At 48.2% G+C, this 14,646-nt stretch overlaps 2 protein-coding genes across 4 annotated transcripts in view; both read left to right on the top strand.

The window, feature by feature from the left end:
• CAPN5 (calpain 5) overlaps window positions 1-14,646 on the top strand; it is a 91,086-nt gene that overhangs the window by 43,385 nt on the left and 33,055 nt on the right. The gene's annotated exons all lie outside the window — the stretch shown is intronic.
• On the top strand, window positions 12,279-12,746 carry OMP (olfactory marker protein). Its single transcript, XM_066622352.1, has one exon. The coding sequence runs from the start codon at window positions 12,279-12,281 to the stop codon at window positions 12,744-12,746; it is 468 nt and encodes a 155-aa protein (XP_066478449.1).

The raw sequence follows: 14,646 nt of genomic DNA, 5'->3' as shown, positions 1-14,646 counted from the left end.
GAGAGAAATTTAAACCAACATAAGCAGAGAGCCCAGATCACAACAAGGAACAGTACCATTCAATTCTGCACTACTCAGACTGAACTTGGAATACTGTATCTAATTCTGGACTGGGTCCTTGTTGAGGGCAACAAAGATGGTGAGAGGGTCTAGAAACCTAGTCCTATGAGAAACAGTTATGGGATTCTCAGTTCAACCTGGAGAAGAAAAGAAGACTTTCGTCACTGTCAAGGTTATTCAGCCATAGTGGGAGTCCCTTGTTGGAAGTTTTTAGGCAGGGATTGGAAGCCCAGCTGTTCGGAATGCTGTAGGAGTTGCCTGCACTGAGCTGAGATCTGGACAAGATGATCTCAAGATCCCCTCCAACTCTGATTCCATCCCCTCAAGTCGTCCTTATCTTTCACCCTCCTGGAGAGCTAGTGTGGTGTAGTGGTTAGAGTTAGTTGGCAACCTTCAGTCTCGAAAGACTGTGGTATCGCGCTCTGAAAGGTGGTTCTGGAACAGCGTCTAGTGTGGCTGAAAAGGCCGATTCGGGAGTGGTTAGAGTGTGGAACTAGAATTGGGAAGACCCAGGTTGAATTCACTGGTTGACTTTGGGCCTGCCTAATTGTCTCACCGGGTTATTGTGCAAGTAAAGTGGGTGAGAGGAAAGAACTAGCATACCAACCTCAACTCCTTGGAGGATGACGGGGACAAAAGTGTAATTAACAATAATCCCAACTCCTAATTCAAGTTAGGTGTACTGTGAATTCTGGTTAGAATTCAGTGCAAGGCACAATATTCAGGAATTTGGTTGCATAATTTTACTTTTCTTAGGAAGGCAGATTTTTCTTAATGCTATATATGTGCATTAAGTAATCCTCTGCAGACATCCTCCAGCTCAGCTGTGGTCTACTTTTATAGGAATCCACTGCCCTTTTGGCATCTCGCAGTACAAGAAAATAAAATGCAGATTTTCTCATATATTAGCTCAACTTTTATTTCTGCATCCCTGTGTTCTTTTCTGCCCCCTCCTAGTGCAGCAATTATACCTTGTCGAAGGCTCTTTCCTGCTTGTCATACTCTGTATTCATTTATTCTGCAAAAGCCTGACCTGTGCTGGCTTCTGAAGCAAGGTGTGTTTTATTAAAATGTTTCCTTCTAAAGAAAGGCTTCCTCTCACAGGAATCTCATTATATAACAGAACAAGTGCCAACCACAAGCACATTCAGCAATGAATGGGGACCCTTTCCAAAGTGGGGAGGGGGCAGGAAGGGGCAAAGTGCGCATTCCGGCAGGAGGTCCCACATATTACATTTCTGAAAGGGAAATGATTTAATTTTTGCATTTGTTTCCCGCCCTTCCCCCCAAAGACCTTAGACCTGCACTTGACTCTTCCCCCTACTTTATCTTCACAACAACCCTGTGAGGTTGATTGGACTGAGACAAAGTGACTGGCCTAAGTTCCCCAGCAAGCTCTGTGCCTGAGTGGGGATTTGAGCCAGACTCTTCCTGGTCCAAATCGATGCTCGTTTTCTTTGAGCCAGATCAGTTCTCTTCTTCAACCTGTCATCAGCCAATGGAGAATTGTTCTTTATATTATATACGCATTGATAATAAAGACAAGCATTCTGAGTATGTGCAGAGTGCCTTGCCTTCAAGTAAATTGCAGATTTTGGTGTTTGAATGCTTCCCTCATTTTCCTTAATGCTTCCCCTCTCCTTTTGTCCTTTAGACCGATGAAAAGTTCTGGAGACGTCAAGGGCTTGTTGCTTACAGTTTTGCATCTCTTGCTTGGTCCTAACTGTTATTATAAGACAGAGGCTTTGGGCTTGTTTTGAGTGGACCAATACAGCTACCTGCAATTACTGTGCTGGTTTGTGGTTTTGTCTGTTGTCTGTCAGCTCAACACTAGTCTGCACGTAAAAGCAATACAGGCTAGAGTGGACATGTACACATGTTCACTGGCAAAACAATCTCATCTGCAGTTTGTACTGTTCAAGCACGCTGCACTTTTTCCTACTGCTGAAGATCAGCTATTTTCGACTGCTGTGGACATTGGTGTGCTACGAAAGGTCCGCATGTGCACCACGGGAATTTGGAACACAGCAGTTGAAAATCACTGAAAATTTTTTCCAGGTTCTGCAGCTCTGTTTCTAGGGCAACTGTTGGTAGTAACATATTGTCTGTCCCTCTGTCTTCTAGAAGGACAGACAATTTGTTGCTATAGACAGTAGCCCTAGAAACAGAGCTGCAGAATCCGGAAGAGTCTCCTGGAAGTGACATCACAAGAGGTAAAGACCATAGAGGTCAGCTTGCCATGAGAAGAAAAATGTTAAATATCACTACTGTAGATGATCATCAGCTAATAATTATTCAAGGAAAGAAACCAAAGCATTTGCAGACAAGTTGTTCAATAGCAGGAGAGGGGTGGGTGGGTGCCCACCAAAAGCTTCCTTTTCACATTTGGGTGGTCTGTTTGTCTTTCAGATGATGGATGAAGCCACAAATGGATTGTGCCCTGATCTGCAGCATGTTGTGTCCCTGTAGTTTCATTTTGGTTTTAGTGTGGTTTTCTTTTGAGAGGAGAAAAAAGGAGCAAAGATGGAAAGGAGCTCCTATGCAGGAGGGCAAGACAACTGTATAGAAGAGACAGTTATTTAATACAATATTTATGCCTCACTGTGTGAGTTTTTATCATTGTGGCTAAAGAAAACTAAAAATTATCAACAACTGATTGGAAAGCAGAACATGACTTAAAATCTGTTTCAGCTCGCAAAAAAAGTCTAAGTGGCTGCTAAAAAACCAGAAAACTTGACAGCAGTTGGGCATTCCATGGAGAGGGAGCCACAAAAGACCCACTTGCTGGCTACCTAACCTTGGACAATGAGGCTGCCCCCTCCCCATCCCAGAAAAGGACCTTGAATGCCTATCTTTCTGATGCATAGGCAGGTACTAGAGAGGAAGCAGTACCCAGGTGGCCCTGGGCTGTAAAGGTGAGCATCAACACTGCCTGTTGTGCTTGGAAACAGACCAGCAGCCCCTGAAGGGGTTTTGGATCTCAAGAGCTCTTTCCCATTAGCAACACCTTCCCCTGCATGGCAAATGACCTCTGCATAGCTGTTGAAATATGGGAGTTCTGTTCTCTCTTGCACCTGATCACCTTTGTTCTCAGAGAAGCGAATGATAGACACATACATTTAACCAAGAACGTTCAAGCATAGTGCAAGTCACACATTAGGGGGTTAAACAGCGAACCCTGGTTTGCCTTAAGGGTCATCATTTTCAAGTTTATCAAACTCTCTTAAATGGGAAGAGATGCTGGTTGCTCCTGCCCTCTAGTGGAGGTCCACTGCATTTCTGCCTGCTCACAGTCATCAGTTGGGGTTACGGTAATCTCCTCCGTCTGGATCTAGTGGTAATATAAATATCCTAACTGCAGTGGGGAACTAACAATATCAAGTCCATTGCCAGAATCTTCAGGCCAGCTGTTGACGTCCCTACCAATGTGCTGTGGCACAGGTTTCCAACTTGGAGTCAACATGCTTTCTTGTCCATTTGCATTTCTTGTCCATGCTTAGAATTTCTGTTGCAAAACCAAGTTTGCATCAGGGCAAGAGCCGATTCTGTAGGTAATGGCTTCTTCTTTCCCACCTTTTGCCTCTTCCGAAGATGTGGGCATACTCTTGACTTCTGTTTCAGCAACCTAATCTATGGGCCATAGATACCATACATAAACCAGACTTACTTAGCTGTAATGGCCACCTAAGCACTGGACCTTTGGGATAGTAGCTCTGTGAAGAACCATCCAAGGAATATCATTGCACCAAAACTACAGTTCCCAAGTCTGTTTTGGGGGAAGTCATAGCCATTAAACCAGTTCCATTCTTGGTCTGTATTCAGAAGCAGAGGTGTGCCTTCAATAGCTTTCCAGTTGGCTCACGAAGTAGATCTTCTCCTTCTTCTAGAATTGTCCCCCATGCAATTGGCAACTCCCGAAGGCAGTGGTGTTCTTAGGGTCTCTCAATGAAGGGTCTCTTCATTGACCAGGAACCAGTACTGTACTGCATGAGTGTTAGAGCACCATAATAAAGCTGGTGCCATCTAGCGAGAAGGGCTTCCCAGCTGCGGTGTGACATAAAGATTCTTGCATTGACAATCCAAAATGGACTTTCTGTTGTTTAATAGCTGCAGCTAAACTGGCCAGGAAACAAATCAAGTATCTCCTGCGCTAATCACTTCTCTCTCAGCCTCAGTCTTGCTCACCTGTAAAACGGGAGCATTACTTGGTTTGCCTTTGGCCGAGTCTTCGTGCTGCATTGATAAGCAGTTTTAGAGGGTTGTATTAGGATCTCTTGAGATGTGGATTCATACCTGTATCTGCAGGTCATCCCAGTGCAGGAGGTAGTTGGCTCTACTCCTTGAGCCACCTTGTAGAGCAGCTACTTTCAATGTTTTTCTTCTCATGGAACCCTGACCTCTATGTTCTTCTCTATGGTTTTCACCTCTTGTGATGTCACTTCTAGCTGACTCTTCCAGGGTTCTATCACTGTTTCTTACAGGGGAGGAAAAGGGATAGACACTTTGTTACTATAGACAGTGCCCTAGAGACAGCGACAGAACCCGGCAGAGCTGTTCAGCTATTTTCAACCACTGTGCTGCAAACTCCATGGCACACCTGCAAATCTCTCGTGGCACACCAGTGTGCCGCAGCGTGCCAGTTGAAAACTGCTGCAGTAGAGTGTGGCTTCATCCTTCCAGTCATGACTTTGCAACGGTTTGAGTTGGTGGACTGTGGGGTGGTCATAAAATTGCTTCTGCAAGCCTGAAGTCCTCTTTTCCCCTCCCTCCATCACTGCCAACTGGAGTACACAGTGCTGGGCTGTGTGGACTTGGTATGAAGTGGTTCCATCTGTCTGTGTCCACTTAAAGTGCTCTTATGAGATCGGGCATGTGCAAGGTAACAGTTGCTGCAGCTACTCGGAAGCTAAGCAGGGTCAGGCCTGGTTAGTACTTGGATGGGAGACCGCCAGGGAATACCGGGTGCTGCAGGCTTATACCATAGTCTTTCGAGACTGAAGGTTGCCAACCAGGGCTCCTGGGCATCAGGGCTGACCTCTAAGCTGCAAATTGAACCCTTTGCCCTTGGAAACCCTCCCCTGCTGCTTCTTTTCCAGCTGCCTGCCTGTCAATGCCACCCTGCTAGATTTTCTCCTCCTGCTTTGACTGCCTTCCAGGGAAGTGTTTAGCGCAGCTTTGCAAATTGCCTCTCTCTGCCTCTGGCTTTCAGTCCTAGGAGGCCCCATTCAAGCTGGAGAAGAGACCCAGGAGAGCCTCATTATTTCAGATGGTGGCGTTCCTCCCTTGGCAGCCTGACTGTTTGTTGCACCTAATTTTCCAAACCCTTTAATGCTCGTGAGACGGTGTAGCCTGCTTCATGCAACCTTTGATTTTAAAGAAATGGGAGGGGCAAAATAGAGCCTGAGACCCGAGTTCCTTCAAGGGGGCCTCCTCAGACTTGTTGCCCATCTGCCCTCGGCCAGCTAGGTAGAGCTGCACGGCCTTCCTTCGTGTTTGGAAGTCATATGGTGGCCAGAAGGAAGAGAACCAGTAATCTGGCCTGGGGGAGGCCATAGCTTGGAAGCATAGCCCTCCATGTGTTGTATACACCCATTTCTTAGCACCTCCAGTAAGCTCCATCTCTGGAAAGACCCTTAATTGACACCTTAGAGGGCTGCACCTCATCAAAGTAGCCAGTGCTGGGCTAGTGGACCGATAGGCTCAGCTGGGCAGATTCTTGCATTTGTGTGGATGCTGCACTCATGGCATTGACTCAGTCCCATTGAAGGCCAGGCCAGTCTGTATTTTGGTCTACCTGTTTACTCCTGTTTGTAGAGTCGTTTGTTTTTCCTGGTGGCCACAGCTTGGCCTGTGAGTAGGACGTAGCCCAGTTGAACATCTGTACTGCTTGAGAAAGATCCCACTTCAGTCTCCGAAGAGGGCAGAGAAAATCCCTACCTGAAACCCTGGGCAGCTGCTGTCAGTCTCTGTTGACCGTAATGATCTCTCACGGTTTGATTTAGAGCAATGGTCTGATTCAGTCTCAGGCAGCTTCCTGTGATCCTCATTTAACTGCTACCGCCTCCCACATGAAGAGCCACCAAAGGGGAGGTTGTGCGCATTTGATTGGGGTAGATTTTTGTGACTCTCTCAGACTCATCGTGCACCCCAAGGAGTACACGCTTCCTTGATGTCACCGCTGTTGATTGGGTCTTCAGAGGAATGCACCGTAGCTGTAATTTGGAAACATCCCTCAGGTCGGAAATGCTGGGTCATTTGTGTGGCTGAACCGTGCCAGAAATTCACAAAGACTTACTCTGAGGGCACACAGGGTTCTCGGTCAACCAGGATGGCCGTTTCCCTAGCATTTTCCAGCCATTCGACAAGGAGGGTGCAGAAATAATTCAACACGCACTCCATCATGAATCTGACTGAGTTTTGCTGGCATTTCTGCACAACATTTGCATGCCTCTTGTCGGGGGTGTAGCTGGAGGGAGTGCAAAGCACTCGGTTTTGCAGGGACCCTCACTGTGATGTGCAAGCAGCCCCTCCCTCACCCCTTCCATTCCGGGCCACAAGAGCAAAACAGAGGCGTGCACCTGGCTCCGAAGAAGAGGGAGAAGGGCCAGTTGCACGCTGTGGTGAGGCACCCTGCAAAACTTAGTGCTTTGCTCCCCCTCTAGCTACACCACTGTCTCTTGCTGAGACTGTTTTAAACACTCATCAGAACCAGATGATAAAAACCGTTCCTGGATTTGTGGCTAGTTCGAGCCGCAGACAGGATAGACGTGGGAGTTTACATGATAGGCATGTACAGGGGCTTGGACTGCGGGATCAGAGATTTAGGTTGGATATCGGGAAGAAATTCTTAACAGCCAGAGCAACTCAACAGTGGAAGTGATGACCGAGGAAAGTGGTGGGTTCTCCCTTGCTGGAGATCTGCAAGTAGAGGCTTGACAGGCACCTTTGGGAGATGGTCAGGCAGGGGGCTGGACTAGATGACCCTGAAGGTCCCTTCCACCTCTATGATTCTGTGCTTGAATGTCCAGGGAGAACAGACATCTTTCATATAGAAAAACTGGATGTAGCAGAAAAGATTTTAGCAGAACCTTTTGCATATGTTGTGAAAATCCCTGATTTTTCCATATCTTTTCTCTATTTTGGAACATCTAATCCCCCGCAGGCTCCCAGGATGTCTCAGTCACCATTCTCTCCAAACTGTTGTGACATCGTCTCCAGATGCTTGGCAATGTTGTAATTGCCTAACTTCTGGGTTGCCGAGTTCCGTGCTACACAGAGCTCGGCTGGGGGAGGGGGGTATGGCAGCCACACTGCTGCACATCTTAGCAGGAACACTGGTCGTGGTGTCCTAAAACAAGCTGCCGCTACCTCCTGTGGCAGTAGCTGTTCTCCTGGGAGGTTTTCTTGAGGCTCTTCCACCCCACTGCGTTCCACAAAGGACGCATGGTACAGCCAACAGATCGTTCTGTGGGTCGCTTGACCTCATTCCAACTCAGACAATAGACCCTGGCCAGGCCTTGTACTGGAATTGGCATGCCACAACTGTTTGAGCATCTGTGTCTGCCCGGTCAGGTCAGGGAGTAGGTGGGGATGCCCAAGTGGTGGCAAACCATCCAGTTAGATGTGCCCACAGCATCATCGACCCTGTTTTTTTGAAGGTCATGCACAAGGCTGCCTGGATGTGTTGCCTGGAAAGGGGCTGGAGAACGGTGGCTGTTTAGCGAAAGGGGCTTGGCTGCCCACCTTGTTGCGCTGTGAGCGCAGGAGCCTGGAAGCGTGTGAGGGACTAGAACTGAGAAACGATTCAGCTAGCCGTCCCAGGGGATGTATTTCTTGTGCCACTTGTGTTTTAATCTCCTTGCCAACCCTCAGCCAGCCGTCCCTCCTTCTGCTTGCTGCACCTGATTGCCTTTTGATACATGCCTTCCTTTGATCCTTTTGCAACCTCCTTTTTGTTACACGCTTTGTTTGTTCATCCTTGTGCACTTTTTACTGATTTACCTTCCTAGATCCAGTTCAGTCAGGAGAAAGCAAGTCACCATGTCTAGCAGATTGCTTCTGTTCAGCTTCAAACGGAGCCCCTTGAACCTGGGAGAGGGACCTTCCAAAAGCAGCATCTCTCTGTCTGGCCTTCCAATTCTTGGGCAGTGGCAGTGGGAAGATGAGCAATTTCCCAGTACCCTCAGTCGGACCATTAGGAAGCATGGAGCAGAAAGCAAAGGGGGAAGGATTGCTGCTAACTCCTGGGCATTGAGCTGGTCTGCCCCCTCCCTCCTGTCACATCTTGACAGGGAGTTTGTCTGGCAGAATATTAGGTAGGGTTCTTCTCCCCAGCATGCTTTTTGGCTGTCTGCAAGGAGTGTGTTTCCTCTGATGGGGAGACCAGGCAAATATGTAAGCAAGCCCCTCTTCTTGCCACTTGCAGACAGAAGAAGGAAGCTCTGGGAGAAATTTTGCCGCTTGAGCCTACTCTCTGGATCAACTGGTCTTTGTCATGGCAGAAGTCTGGAGAAGAGCTTTGTCCACCTAGACCAGCATCTGGTGTCCTGCAGTGGTCAAGTGGCAGCCAGAAAGTTCACAAGAGAGGATGGAAGGCGGGGCTCTTCCCCCATTTCTTGTCCCCCCCCCATTTTTCTGTTCCCCCCCAGCACCAGTTGTTGAATGGAATATGGTCTCTGTACATGGAGGCTCCGTTATGCTAACATGGCTAACCGCAGTAGTATAACCAGAGGGGGTGTCGTCAGAGCCATTTGGGCAAACAGTGAGCAACTGTGTGTTGCCATCGCTGCCCCAATGGCTCTGATGGCAAGTGGAAGGGTTTGCCTACATGGTGCATTGCAACCCCTGCTGTACTAACTGCTCCACCCCTCTCTGGCTACACTACTGTAGCCACTGATAGGCTTCTTCTCCTCCCATGAATTTTTCTAATTGCCTTTTGAATGCCGCCTAAGGCATTGGCCATTGCCATGTCTTGTGGTAGCAGTGGCTGTTGGTTGACCATGTGCTACGTGAGGAAGCCCTTTCTTCTGTCCTTCCTGAGTCTCCCGTCATTCACTGATGACCCTGGGTTTACTTGTTTATTTAAGAGATTTCCATGCCGCTTTTCTAAAACTCCAAGCGGTGTACAACAGAACATAAATATATGATAGATTTTGATTAAAAAAAACAAATAAAACATTAAAGTGAAAAACCATTACAATTTTTTTTAAAAAATAGCAGCAATAACAGAGCAGATTAGCATGTATCATAGCTACAAAATAATGTAAATCCATCCATAAAAGTTAAGAAGGTGTCCCTAGGGAGTACTTCCCCTGACAGAGACCTGGAAAAACAGATGTCTTCAAACCCTACCAGAAACCATAAAATGAGGTCTTCTGGTCTCCTCAGGTTTCTGGCAGCTGGTTCCAAGGGTGTGATGCCACAACTGAGAAGGCCCTGCACCTTGCCACCATCCCCCTGGCTTCAGATGGCAGCGGTATCCTACAAATGGCCCTCTCTGGCAACGTCAGTGGTCATTCAGGAATATATAGGGGAAGGAGTTCTGGTATTCAGGGGCAAGAAGAGTTTCTTTTGCATAGCGGCTCTAGCTTCTCCTGTTCCCTCTTCCCACCCTTTTTACTTGTTTTGGGCCAGACTGTGTCCTACCCATTGCAGCTGCTGGCATGGACATGCGGGCAAATGCACCCCAGGACTGCAATATCTCTTCCTGTCATGATGCTGCTAAAGACACACCTGCTCTGTGGCAACCCCACTGCACCTCCATAACATCACAGTGTGGTTGGACAGAACCCTCCTCTCAGTGATGCCACGTGTGTCTTTCATGTGTCCTAAGAAGGAGAGTGAAACATCTTTTCTTCTTTCTCATCTCTCTGTGCATTTTCTCCACTTGGAGAAGCATCACTCCTGGGTTCTTGCGCAGTGCACTTTCCCTCCTGGGTAATCGAATACATTTTTAACTTTCAAACCCCAGGGCTGGCTGTTTCCAAAGGCCTTCATAAGCTAAGTGCTGGAGTAAACACATATAGGGCATTGGTGCGACATCTTCGCTTCTGTTCATTTAAACCTTGTTCAGGAATATGTAGGGGAAAGAGTTCTGGTATTCAGGGACAACAAAAAGTACTGGGTGCTTATGGAGCATGTGCTGTTTTTTGCAGTCGAGTTGCCGTAACTCCTGTATGCCTTTTATAGATGAACTCCTGGTGGCTAGGTGTGGGCCTCCTTGCACCATCTTGATTCAGAATTGGATCAGCCCAAGTGGATAATTGTCTAAGAAAATGGAAAAATGAATCTTGCATCACACACGCCCATTTCAAAGTCTGGGCTCTGTCACTATGGACCCAGTGGCCTAATCAGAAGCACACTGGGGCCCATTGGGCCTCCCTCTTGTAAGCCCCCAAGCCCCCTATCTTTCCCCAAATGTGCCTTGTGCTGGCAATGGAGGGTGGGTGGGCTTGCAGTGAGCAGGGCTGTCACTGGGTTTCTGTCTTGCTCGAGAGCATTGCTGCCAGGCCTGTTTGGAAATGTAGTTCAAGGGGTGGAGTCTGATGTGTGCCAGGTGGCATTTATTGCACAGTGGAGACCCTGGTACCAGGTAAGGTTGTGTCAGAAAGGGATAAGGGTGGGGGGTTAGGGATAAAGGAGCCTCTGGGAAATGAGCCTGTTTGTCAGCGGGGGTGCAGCCCCAGGCAAATCAACCGTGGTGCCAGGCTCAGCTGACTTGCGCTGTCATTGCCACTGGCCGTGAGGGTGTTTGGGACCAGCATGGTTGAGCAGGCCTGCTGAGGAGTGCAGGGCCACCCTCTGTTTGGGGTTCCAAAAGGTGGAACAATCACAAACAAGTAATACGTTCAAGAGCATTGTGGGGAGGACATTGTGAAATGGTCTGTTTTACCTTGGAGACCCGCAATACATGCGTGACCCAGCTGGAGCCCATTTCCTGACTCGTCGACTCACCAGGTACATGCCATTTGACATGAAAATGACCAATGTTGTGCTCCTGGCAGCTTCGGGAAGGGGGGAGTGATTTAGATCAGGACAGCAATGCAAGGAGGGAAAGAGTGTGCAGTATCAGCATGGGTTCCAAGGTAAAGGCGTGGTTTTGGTGAGGACAGGCGCATTTCCCCAGTTCTGCTCCATTGTCATTCCATGCTTGAAATGCCTGCGGCTCCATGCAGCATGGTTTCATTCTTCACCAAGAAAAGCTACATTTTGAAGCCTCAGTGTATGGAGATGACGTTACTTTCTCTGAGCTCATGCTTACACACAGATTCAATAGCCCAGCTAGAGGTGTGCAAAGCACTGAGTTTTACAGGGAGCCTCACCACAGCATGCAAGGGACCCCTCCCTGTCGGATCCAGGTATGCGCCTTCGTTTTGCTCTAGCGGCCTGGAATGGCTCCAAAGCGGAAGGGGAATTGTTTTTAATTCCCTGCTGGAGCAGCAATAAATTTCTGCGGGAAGGAAGCATTTAAAATAGAACCTTCCAAGGGAGAAAACATGTGGCAAACAGTGTGGCACTAATACATGCAAATTCTTAGCAGTGTTCCAGAAACATCTCTTTGTGTCATAAGAGAACAGGAGAACATGGCCTGCAGACTCTGCTACATCTCTGACCATAGAGTCCTGTCCAAGGGCCAGACCTAACCTGTCGTGGGGAGTTGAATTTCCCCAGCAACAGGAAGGGGCATTGCAGCTGCTACCCTAGTTGCTTCTTATATGCCCCCCCGTGACTCTCCCCTGGACACAGCCCCCCCCAATCATTTCCTTTGAAGCTCAGGCATAGAGACAGCAGGAAAAGAGGATGCTTGTCCCCTGTCAGAGTGCGCAACCAAGCCCCCACATGCTTCCCTGCCTCAGCTGATGGTCCTCCCGGAAGCTGCGTCCTCATCTGAAGAGCCACTGAGATCTAGCAGTGCCGAGGCCTGTTCAGGAGAGGTTGTCAGGGTGGTTGCCAGGGAAGCTGACATCAGAGAGCTCGTCCCTATAGATTATTGCACAGTGTACAGGATCTGTTCCTCCCTTGCAAATGAGAGGAGGGCACCCAGAGGAAACCCCCCGAGGGCGCTCCACGTCACTGGCCTGGGTTGCCTAGCACCGCTGGGATGGGAAGGGATGCGAGCGAGAGTTTGTAAAGATTTTTTTCCTTGTTGGAGAGCCAAAGAGTGTTGCTTTAACTTTGCCGAGTAGGTGAGAGGGAGACGGAGGAAGAGCAGAGCGGTGATGGCCGAGCTGGAGCTCACTTTGGTGCAGGACGCTGAGCTGACCAAGTGCATGAGGCTGCGGGTGCAGAGCCTCCAGCAGAAGAACGAGAAGCCCCAGGATGGGGAGAAGCTCCTGCAGGCCAACGAGTATGTCTACCGGCTGGACTTCTCCCGCCAGCTGGGTCTGCGCTTCTTGCGTTGGAACGTGGTGTTGAACCAGCCCGGGAAGGTGAAGGTCGTTGGCACCTCTCAGCACTGGACGCCCGACCTCACCAACCTCATGAGGAGGCAGCTACTGGAGCCCGTGGCAATCTTTTGGAAGAAGGAGGATTCCCAGGACTTGGACTGGAATGAGGCCGATGCCCTGGAGTTTGGGGAGAGGCTGGTGGAGCTCGCGAAGATCCGGAAGGTGATGTACTTTCTCCTGGCGTACAGTGACGGCCTCGAGCCAGCCCATCTCAAGTGCTCGGTGGTGTTCAAGGTGTGACTCAGCCTGGCCTCCTTGCCCGCTCCGTCCACACTCACCCCATTTTTGTCTCCACCTTCTGCTTTTGGCTCTGTGGCTTGAGCATCTCTCTGCACTGCTGAACGGCAGTCTTCATCTCCACCTTCTCTTAGCTGCTCCTGCTGAATATGGAGAGCAGCCCTGAGGACTGCAAAAGTTCTCTGATCTCTCAGCACAGCAAAGGCTGACTTTGCTGCTGCTGCTTAGAAGGCAGACTAGTTGGTATTCGTGTGCGCTGTTTAGACATGCTTCACTCCGTGCTTATTGCATTCAAAAGAGGCAGCAAGTGACCCAGCTTGTGTGACCGACATTCTGCAGAGAGGGGAGAGGCATCTCCTCCTTTAAAGACTTGGAGCAGCCCCCTGAAGCAAGGCCCTGTGATTTTATCAAAAGCCAGGTGAAAGGGAGCCCCCTCTTCCCATTCCTTACTCTAGGAGTCTGGCAATCTGCAGAGATTTAAATGCTCTGCAGAACATGGAAGTATATCCTCTACCATGATTTCCAGGACTTTTCATGAAGCTCTGAGGATTTTAACTTTCTTTTGCCCTCCAAAGCAAGCTTTAACCCTCATGGATGCTGAGAGAATCTTAAAATTTATTTTTGAAGTTGTAATATCTTTGGAAGAGATTCCAGTGGTCAAGATCTCTTTATTCTATCCCCTATCCTCTTCATATCCATATGGTTTCAGAACATACTTCTCTTCCTCCTAATTTAATTGCATAAAGTGTTGCAAAAATGTCATTTTCTTCCCCCTCTTATTAGCCCCATTTTTTTACAACTTGGGAACTGAGGCTGCAAGCAAGCAACTTGATCATTCAGGAAAATTTCTAGCCAAGACTAGATTTGAATCCAGGCTTCTAAGAGCCAAATTCATCCTTTGAAGAGCTTCAGCTCCATTTTTTTCCTCCTATTTTTACGAGAATAAATTGTTCCTCTTAAAAAAAAAAAAAAAAAAGCCGTCCCTGATAATGCAAGGTTTAAACATCCTGGCAATGTCTAAAAGCTATTTTTGCACATTCAAGCCATTGGCATATTTCATTCTCTGTGCTGAACTCATTTGGGGGTGGAATTGTGAACTGCAACACCAACCTTGTATTATAGGGGATGGGGACACAGCTAATGATAGTTCCCCTGTTTTGCATGCAGAAGATCTCAGCTTCGACCCCCATCTTCTCCTGGTGGGGCTGAAAAAGACCCCTGGCTGGCACTCTTGATCAGGGTACAGCAACTTCAAACGCTCAATATAATTTTTCCATGTGACTGATAACCCTTTTGTGCATGGGTAAGTGCATCTGAACTTTTTTACGTATGCGACAGAGGAAGCCTTCTCTTCCTGCTTCCCCTATCCCAGCCAGATGTTCATCATATGCTTCTCAGGGCTGCTGATAAGCCCCACAAAGACATCTGAATGGAAGCCCCTTCCAAAATGAGAAATTGACATGTTTGTTTTGTTAAATGTGCACATCTTCCAATGCTTCAACATCCACGGAAGTCCCTCAAGATTTTGACCACAGCTTATTTTCCATTAAGGCATCTGTGTGTTTCTGACTTCCTTGTGAGTAACTCTGATAAGGAGTCTATGTGTACAGACATGCACAGTATAAAAGAGAACTGGACTTCTAGTTTTCTGATGCCTAGTGACTCTGGGTCTGAAAAATTGTTTTCCCATCAAAGAGGATGGATGTCAGGCGTAGCAGTGGTGTTTAAACAGGTTTAATTTGGAGCTTCTAATGCCATTATCCATGTGGCTCTGTGTGTATTGGGGGGGGGGGAGAGATAGAGATCCTTGTGCTTTCTGGTGCCACTGCTGGAGGAGGGTGAGCACCCCACAGGGTGTGTGTCTCAATGCGCTGTCTGGGAAATGGACACCTGTACCCCATGT

Source organism: Tiliqua scincoides, chromosome 3 (genome assembly GCF_035046505.1).
Source record: "Tiliqua scincoides isolate rTilSci1 chromosome 3, rTilSci1.hap2, whole genome shotgun sequence".
NCBI lineage: Eukaryota > Metazoa > Chordata > Lepidosauria > Squamata > Scincidae > Tiliqua > Tiliqua scincoides.
This window is presented reverse-complemented; position numbering and strand designations above follow the sequence as displayed.